The sequence below is a fragment of the Hippocampus comes genome, unplaced genomic scaffold (genome assembly GCF_001891065.2).
Source record: "Hippocampus comes isolate QL1 unplaced genomic scaffold, H_comes_QL1_v1.1 scaffold181, whole genome shotgun sequence".
Classification (NCBI taxonomy): Eukaryota; Metazoa; Chordata; class Actinopteri; order Syngnathiformes; family Syngnathidae; genus Hippocampus; species Hippocampus comes.
The window spans coordinates 351255-359754 of record NW_017805136.1 but is presented as its reverse complement, the minus strand read 5'-3'; the positions used below and the strand labels follow the sequence as shown (position 1 = coordinate 359754).

General features: G+C 43.2%; 3 protein-coding genes across 5 annotated transcripts in view; 1 reads left to right on the top strand and 2 right to left on the bottom strand.

Annotated features, from left to right (window-relative positions):
* Positions 1-609: 609 nt before the first annotated feature.
* Positions 610-3827, bottom strand: pdx1 (pancreatic and duodenal homeobox 1). The gene is made up of 2 exons (XM_019866884.1): positions 2972-3827; positions 610-1186 (listed from the first exon to the last, which is right to left on the bottom strand). The coding sequence occupies exons 1-2, from the start codon at positions 3366-3368 to the stop codon at positions 831-833; spliced, it is 753 nt and encodes a 250-aa protein (XP_019722443.1). The 5' UTR covers positions 3369-3827; the 3' UTR covers positions 610-830.
* A 1442-nt stretch (positions 3828-5269) lies between these two features.
* On the bottom strand, positions 5270-6907 carry si:ch211-140b10.6 (uncharacterized LOC109514078). The gene is made up of 3 exons (XM_019866885.1): positions 6764-6907; positions 6468-6542; positions 5270-6234 (listed from the first exon to the last, which is right to left on the bottom strand). The coding sequence occupies exons 1-3, from the start codon at positions 6790-6792 to the stop codon at positions 5880-5882; spliced, it is 459 nt and encodes a 152-aa protein (XP_019722444.1). The 5' UTR covers positions 6793-6907; the 3' UTR covers positions 5270-5879.
* Positions 6908-7504: 597 nt separating this feature from the next.
* Positions 7505-8500, top strand: part of lnx2a (ligand of numb-protein X 2a) — a 10784-nt gene continuing 9788 nt past the window's right edge. The window contains exons 1-2 of one of the 3 annotated variants that reach the window (XM_019866848.1): positions 7505-7553; positions 7627-7665. The gene's annotated coding sequence lies outside the window, so the exon portion shown is untranslated. Of the gene's footprint in view, positions 7666-8500 lie in introns of all 3 variants that reach the window. The other 2 variants (XM_019866847.1, XM_019866846.1) reach the window with 2 other exon arrangements.

Genomic DNA, 8500 nt, shown 5'->3' with positions numbered 1-8500 from the left:
ACGCTCGAAAGATGGTCTATAGATGTCTCCACCAGGAGGCGGGAGAACATCGTCCTCCTCTCTTCATGAAATGTATTCGGACACAGTGCTTTAATATTAAAACAAGGCTTAGTTTATACATATAAACATATTTTTTCGAGCCACCTTTAGTTCACTAGTGGTTTTCCAATTTGCAGGTGTGGTGGGGGACAGGCACTTAAATGAAGAGCCATCTTAGATAGGAACTATACTTCATATATGATGAGGGCAAAATAAATGTTAAGTGTATGCTTAGTTGCTCCAAATATGTGTGGGATGACCAACACAACAAACCGCATACATAATGTCTGTTGTAATACAATGAAGTGAAGTTCAGCATAAATTCATGATGCACAAGCTGCTTCAATTCTTCACGTTGTATTTAATTATTTGATTACACTCTGTTTTCAGAAACTACGGTATTATAGAGTGCTATTTTTCAAGGCACAACTGCACTGATAGTGCGGAAAGTTTGAGAAGGAGCTGAGCTAACTGTTTGGATATTTGGTTACCATATCATGGTAATGAAGGCTTCACATCACAATCATTGAAACTGGTTGGCGCAGAAAGGATTTGCGATTGTAAATATTCAAGAGTTTAAGATTCACGATTGTACACCCTGACAGAGCAAATTGGAGAGGGAAAAAAAGTCACCTCTGACAGGCCCCACGCCGCAGAATAAATGCTCAAGATAATTGTTCATAAACATCTAAAAATTGAGCAAAGCAGGGAAAATCATCGGATTTTCCCTGATTATCGTTGTGTGTGTACCCCTTCCTACTTCCCTCCATGACGATTTTTCTTATAAGGCGTCAAAAAAGTGTATTCTTTTGATCCAGGTGGCGGCGCTCTGGGGAGAGTGGCGGCGAGACCCCCGCCACCGGCGCCACCTCACCCTGGTCCCCAGAGGTGACGGCCGAGTCCTGGTCGGGCTCGCCCCTCCTGGCCCGCCGCCGGTCCTCCTCCTTCTTCCACTTCATGCGGCGGTTCTGGAACCAGATCTTGATGTGGCGTTCCGTCAGGCTGAGGGTAAGCGCCAGTTCCACACGGCGCGGCCTGGAAATGTAGCGGTTGAACAGAAATTCCTTTTCCAGCTCCAGAAGCTGAGCTCGTGTGTAGGCCGTGCGGGTGCGCTTGCTCTCCTCGGCCTCTGCCATCATGTACGGACCTGGACAAACACAGGCGGTTCAGTTTGGAACCAATAATTTGTTAGTAAAATGATAAAGACAGACAAAAATATAAGAAAATAAAATGGAGGTAGGGGGAGATATTGTCTAGCTACATATGTTGCTGCACTATTTGTGTTTCATTCGCTTTTAAAAGTTAGAAAGTAAATTTAAACTAGGTTTGCCAATAAAGTTCACCCCCACTATTTGTGAGGATTAGAGACTGGGCCAGCCTGGGAACAGCAAAATACTGCATGTAATTGACGCCATTTTTTACCCTCCATGTTCAAAAAACGTTGATTAACATTGAATATATTTTTTCTGTGAAATGAGGGGCTGGGGGGGGGGGGGACGAAGGACCCCCACCCACCCTCAAAATCTAAAAAGATGTATTGGAAAAACAATCTGCAAATATGTAAACCCGCGTTGGGTGTCGACAGTAAATAGCTTGACGCTTTTTTTTTTAAACAAATTGTATACTATCTGTCAAACGAGTCTTTCTCTTACCAAACAATCAGAGAAGACAAATGTGTTGAGGTTATTGTGGTCGGAATGACGAATTTGAAACGTGATTAGTGAAAGAAAATTCAAAATAAATCTGATTGATTAAAGATATCAACCCTTTTGCTAATATCATTTAAGTTATTTCGGCCAGCTAGCATCATTTCGGAAGCGGTCCACCCAAGATAAACGATATTCTCAAAACATAATTCATATTTGACATACAATGAGGTATATCTAGAAGAACGCAGAATACAACATAACTCAATAATGAAGCTTTTAACTTGACAAGCGGCGACATTTTGGGTGCTCACCGACAGTTTCGTAAACTTCTGCTTTCGATTGGTCAAGTGTACCTAATGTTAAGACCGCTAAATACACGACAAAGTGTCCAAAACACAAACACTGTTAATAGTTGCTAGAGGAAGCATATTTTTTAAAATTGAAATTCTCATTTTATTTTATGGGGATAATGTTTGGCAAAAAAAGTAATAAAATAATTATTTATAGAATACAGTATAAACAAAATGTAATAAATGATCCCGATTTTCCAGTGCAGCTAATAATGCTGCACAGTAAAGGAGTCAACATTTTAAAGTTCTGATTCTATTTTATGAAGCCATTTTTTTTAAATACAGTTGTAATAAAAGTATTAATCTTTTAAAGTCTTAATACAAAAAAGTACATGTACATTTTCTATCTACACGCAAGTTTGATCGAAAAATAAGCAGTTAAAATATCATTGTAATTCAGATTTTCTGCCACTTTTTTAAAAATCATTAAAATAAAACAACTGACAAAACCTTTTTTTCTAGTCGACACAATGTACAGTAAGATATATTCAAATTCGTTTAAATCAATCGTCAACGTTAATGCCAAAATTGAAAACGAAGGTAATGGGAAATTCATTTCATTATAATTCACTTTTTTGTGTCAAATTTTGTTCTCTTTATAGTTAAGGAATGACACATCAGAAAGCTGTAATTAAAAACATCACAATTTAAAAGGTTCACTATGTTTAAGAAAAGTCTTGCGCAGACGAGAGTGTGTGAATTATAACGCATATGTCAATTTAAAATTGCTAGTTCATCGAGTCAAACTTTTTCAATTGAACATATTTATAAATGATTAACTTTTTTGTCGAGATATGAAACAATAAAAACCAAAAGAGACCTTCCCGGTTTTCATAAATGGCCCGACAAGGTTAACCGACAATAAAAATGATTCCCTGTGAGTCACTAATAATCATCATCATCATTATCAGGATCGTGTTTAATACGCGTTACCTGTCCACTGTGCTTTCCACGCGTGGGAGTGTGCCTTGTTGCTTTTCATCCAGGGGAAAGGAAGGTGAAACCGGCTGTGCTCGTCCGTGTCGCCGAAGGCCGCAGCGGGCGTAAGCGGCGGCGGGTGTTGCGGCGCCTGGCCCGCCTGCTGCTGCTGCTGGTGGTGGTGCAACAGCGGGATCCCGAGGTCCTCACGCAGCGGGAGCCCGTAGGCGGGCTCCACCAGGCCGTCTGCCGGCTCCAGGGTGGCTCCCGCCATGTACCCGGCCTGCACCTGCCGGCTCATGTAGAGGCAGGGCGGCGGGTTGTGGGCGAAGTCGTCCGGGTTCGCCGCCCTCTGGTACGCGCAGGAGTCCTTGAACGCGAGTTGCTGGTACGCGTGACTGTCGCGATGCATGGCTGCCGCTCGGCTGCAGGGCCCTCGCCCCTGGCGTGGACCTTCTCCTCTGGTGGCTGCGCCCACTCGGCGTGTGCAGGTGTGCCCGCGCCAAGATCACGTGAGCCGGATGCCAGGCCGTCCATTGGATGAGTGGAGCCATCGCTAAATTGAACTAAGTAAACACAACCCACGTGTTGACTTACTGGATTTATGTCGTGGAACCTTCGGCAACCGCAGATTCTCGTATTCGCTGATCTGCTTTAATTTAATATTTTTTTTCGAGTCAACACCTGTTTTTCGTAGAAAATACTTAATTTTTATCTTTTTATTGCATAACTTTGGGTGAGGGGGGTAACTTTTTCTCCCCAAATGCATTTCAATGGGTGTCAATTGTACACAGATTATTGTTATTTACGGGCGGCCAGTCCACTGTAAATAGTTGACTGTCTCAGATGATCCAAATCAAAGTTCTTCGATCACAAAAAGTTGGTCACTTCCAGTTCTGGTTGGGATGGAAACGTATGCAAGGCAGTTGCACACTTGCAATGTCAACAACTTCAACAACAATAATAATAATAATAATGATGATGACGACGATGATGATAATAAAGGTAACAATTCTAAACAATCCAAAATCTTTGTTGACAAAAAGTAGAAGTCAAGAAATCTAACTGTGTGAATGAAAGCAAAAAAAAAAAAAAAAACAGGAAAGATGAAACTTGTGGTTGGGAGATCAAAATGATGGGAATAGAAACAAAACACAAGAAGTTGACACCTGATAAAATAAAACCGGTAACAGTGCGAAACCATCTAAATCTCACATTTGTTGATGGTCAATTCTGGCTAAGAAATCAAACCAACCGTACTGGGAACAAAAGACCGCAAGTTGCAACATCAATTCAGCAACAAAGCCAGCCAGACAGTTAAAATCGCAGTCCTTTGTTCCTCCAAAAAGTTGAAACAGAGCCATTTTTCCAAGACATTTTGGTCAATTTGCCAACGTTAGGACAAAGTGGCGCATCAGACTTACGCGGTGTAGCCGTGACACCGATGTGAACGGCTCATTTAACAGCACTTAGCAGTTCCGAGGCGGCGGTGCGCTTGTGTCGTGTTTACTGGCCATTAGTCTTGCTTTCTGTACACTACGTGTTAGGCCCCATTAAGCAAGGCCTCTCCTGGTTAGTCGATTAAGCTAGAACTCAATTACCGACTGCGCGTATGTCAACTCCAACCATTTTCACGCTTGGGAAAACGGCAGGTCCTAGAGCATTCTCATCTCTAAATTAGAGCGGCTACCACCTTTAGAAATGTTGAAATCACAATTTACTTCTACACCATCTCATTTGGTTACCACCACTCGTCTCTTGTCCTGCCTCAAGTTTGGCCTGTTTTACTGCCGCTTCTCATCATAATCAAGACTCACTGTTCTGTGTGAAAAACAATGTAAAACTGGGACCAGTTTGTAAAGTTTAAGTCTAGTTGTAGAGTTGAAGACAATTCACACTGCGTACCAAAGAGCTCTCACTGATCTGCATGAGAGGTTCAACTGCGAGGAGGGTGCCCAAAATCAGCTCGTATTTTTGTACCCTCTCCATACCGACTGCACAGAGGAGTTTAACATCGGCAATAAAGTGCTCAGTATCTTAATGGGGGCTCTCACACACGCAATAAAAGGGCAAGTGACGCGACTGGATGCCGATCAGCGACGCGCTCAAAGGTGTTTATATTTGAACATCCTTTTGAAGAGGAAGGAAACCGTTCAAAGAGATGATATCTTCCGCGTGGATAACGTGATTTACGAAGCGGATGGCTTAAGTGATGCCGTGCCGATTGACATTATGGGTAAAAACTGTGTGAAATAGTCACATTTTTGTTACGACATCACACAATAAAAAGTGTAAGCAAGTCCGATGGGGGAGGGGGGTAATATTTTTAACAATCTGTCTTGATTTAAATGGGACACCAAAAGACTGCATTTTTGAAAAAAAAAAAAAAAAAAAGGAATTACACCAAAATAAACACAAAATGGCAGCCGGTGTCGATGTCCTCAATACAAGATGGCTCCACTGTTGTTTCACATCAAAGCTACTTCATGAGTAGTTTCTCATTTGAATGAGACAAGAACCTAAAAAGTACAAGCACTGTGGAAAATGTATAATTGTTCCAACTGACTAGCAGTCAGTCCAGGGTGTACCCTGCCTCTCGACCCAAGTCAGCTGTGACAGACCCCAGCTTACCCTAATGAGGACAAGCACTATCAGAAAGAAATCTGAGCACCTACTTCTGTAGAAATGTTAAAATCTTAATTTAAAACATATTTCTAGACTAGCATTTGATGACCACGCCTATTCTGCAACTCGACTCTTACACTCCCTCACCGCCTGACATTCTAGATTTTGGCCTCTTTTACTGCCAGTTTTCCTCTTCCCTCGCCACCATGTTCGCCAACGTCAGCGGTGACAGGCTCCAGCTCAGTTAGCCAGATGAGGACATACAAAATGGATGGATGAATGAAAAAACCTAGGTCCATCAATTTGCTGACCCCGTCCTCGGTTTTGTCGTCCGTCTATCTTTTTCCGCCGTCCGTCTATCTGCCGTCTTGTCCCTCTCGCCTTTGTGTCCATGACTCATCTCCCGCTCCCTGTCCCTGTCCATCCTCTTGGGGTCACCGCTGGAGATGTTCCCACGATGACGCTTGCGCGAGTGTCCGCTGTCTCGTCTGACGGGGGGCGACCGGCTGCGGCTCCTCCTACAGGAGGACTCCCAAGTCGTGGAATGCGATGAGTGTCCCTCTTTGGACTCGCCGGGCTCCCGCTGCAGGCCGGTGGAGCGCAGGGTGTTGAGGAGGAACCGCTTGTTGGTGCCCCGCAATGGACATTTCAACCTGTTGAGAAATCAGCACAAACAGGTTCAAAATTTCAGATGCTATAAAAATGGGGAAAATGTGTTGCACCACAATGAAATGTAATCACTGATATTTGGCTTTTTCCAAGGTCACTGTGTTGCTGTTTTGGTTTAATTCACCGTGTCATGTCCACATGTCAACACTAGTCAATGAGGGATCATTCGTTACCGTACAAACAAAGAAGACATTGACGTCATCACTGGCGGACTCACCATCCCGCAGGGCCCATCGTCTCGGCTCTTACCCGAGCCCTGTCAGTCTCCCTCAGGAGCTCCTCCACAGCACGTCTGCAAAAACACGCAAATGAGTCATATCGGACGAAAATTCCTGGGGGTAAAAATGGGCACGAAAACAAAAAGAACGAGCCTAATGAGCGTACGTAAAGTACGCACCGAGTAAGCAGACAGGCAGCGTCCCAATATAACCCAACTGGGGAATGGGTGTTTGTATCGGCTAACAGCTAATTACTACGTGAACATTAAATAATACAGTAGCAACATGTACGTACTTTTCCAACTCGCTCTCCTCATCTGTCATAACTACAAGTCCGCTGCAAGTAAGGTGATAAACACTTTTAAATAGACTTTTTTTTAAAGTAACGAACTGACTGCTTATTTACAGCGCCGGGGTCCAACGGTTAAGGACCCACAGGTGCCCCAATTGATGCCTGATCGAAAACTCTAATCCTATTTAGACAAAGTGAACAATGGACTTCAGCACTAATGTAAATATTCACTTTTCCGGACAATTTCTGTGATCATTTTGATAACTTGCAACAACGAAAAAAAGCCGCTCCACACAGAAAATACTTCCCCCGTGAGCTGACTAACAACACTTATAAAAAAGCTAAATTAACTGACAATATATACATGTGTTTATATTGGGGTATTCTATAAACGTCAGAAGCTGATGTTTTTTTAGGCTAGCACAAGACAAATCATTCTTGGTAACAGGCTTATTTTGGCAAAGACATAGACATCGGTTTTAAAAAATAGGGTGTTAAAAAAAAGTATAACAAATGAATTGACACTATTTTTTGTCGTTTTTTAGTGACTCGATCAACTTATTTTTATGTAATTCTTTTTTTTTTCATTATGACGCTTCACAAAAATAATAAGGAACACTCGAGTGTTTATACTATTTGGAGAATATTTACTTGGTAATTCCACGATTTAGTGAATCCACACAGGCATCGTTTCTGAAGCCAGTCCCGAAGCGGATGCGCGCACCGCCTCTTCCCGATGATTGACAGTGGTGGGCGTTTTCGTGCGGGTTCGCAGGGACGCCACCACTTTGCGGTGAGTGCGTGGATTCGAGGTGCGAGACACTAACCATCACTCCCCCTTCACCACCACCTCTTTCCAGACACAGGGGGCCGGGAGGCAGGGCGCGCAGGAGCATCCGGATTAGGTAAAATGACATCTGCATGCATGTCTACAATGTCACTGTGTATGTGTGTGTGTGTGTGCGCGCGCGTGTGTGTGTGTGTGTGTGTGTGTGTGTGTGAGAGCGTGGGGGGGGGGTCGTCTTTGCACTGCTATTGAGGGCTTGTTGATAGAGTCAGACAGATGCTCACGTTTACATCATGACACTGCGGTGTCGTTGCCAGCCTGCAGGATGAACGATGGAGGACAATGACAAAATGAATGTAAAAAAAAAAAAAAAAATATATATATATATGTATATAAACAAATCAAGTGGTTTTGCAGGCCTGCTCTTGGAAAGAAAACATCAACAGCCTCTGGATTAAAAAAAAAAAAGGACCACAAAGACTGCTTTATATTAAAAAAAATAAAATAAAATAAAAAAAATAAAAAAGGCTGAGTTGACAAATAGCAAAACAGCTTTATGGATTGTGCCGGGAGATTCGATACGATAGGTGAAGGGTCGACAGTTTACTGAGGAAGGAAGGCGATGACAACACCAACCTTGGGATCAAATAAGACATTTTTAAATGGGTGGTAAGCGACTCTTGCACGCTGGTGTCTACAAGTGTGACGCGGTGATGTCACAGCTTTGTTTTAAATGGAAACACAAGGAGCCCTTGTATCCTCATGCTTAATTCATGTCCAGCTGCGGGGATGGAGACAAGCAGCCAGTCACATCCAAGGAGAGGAGGGAGAAAGAGTAAGAGAGCATCCTCTAAAAAGAAGGGAGGCTGGAATAATTAACAGCCGGACCATGATAGCTAAGGAGACGGCGGAGACAGGTTGTTACAGGGATCGTAACCAAGGAGACGGGCCAA

What these genes read in the sequence shown, in the direction of transcription:
- si:ch211-140b10.6 (XM_019866885.1), bottom strand. Translation starts at nt 6,792, where the DNA reads ATGACAGATGAGGAGAGCGAGTTGGAAAA. An exon ending in GAGGAGAGCGAGTTGGAAAA is followed by an intron (nt 6,543 to 6,763) that starts GTACGTACATGT and finishes GTGTTTTTGCAG; the next exon opens with ACGTGCTGTGGAGGAGCTCC. An exon ending in ACGATGGGCCCTGCGGGATG is followed by an intron (nt 6,235 to 6,467) that starts GTGAGTCCGCCA and finishes ATTTCTCAACAG; the next exon opens with GTTGAAATGTCCATTGCGGG.
- pdx1 (XM_019866884.1), bottom strand. Translation starts at nt 3,368, where the DNA reads ATGCATCGCGACAGTCACGCGTACCAGCAACTCGCGTTCAAGGACTCC. An exon ending in GTGGAAAGCACAGTGGACAG is followed by an intron (nt 1,187 to 2,971) that starts GTAACGCGTATT and finishes GTGTTTGTCCAG; the next exon opens with GTCCGTACATGATGGCAGAG.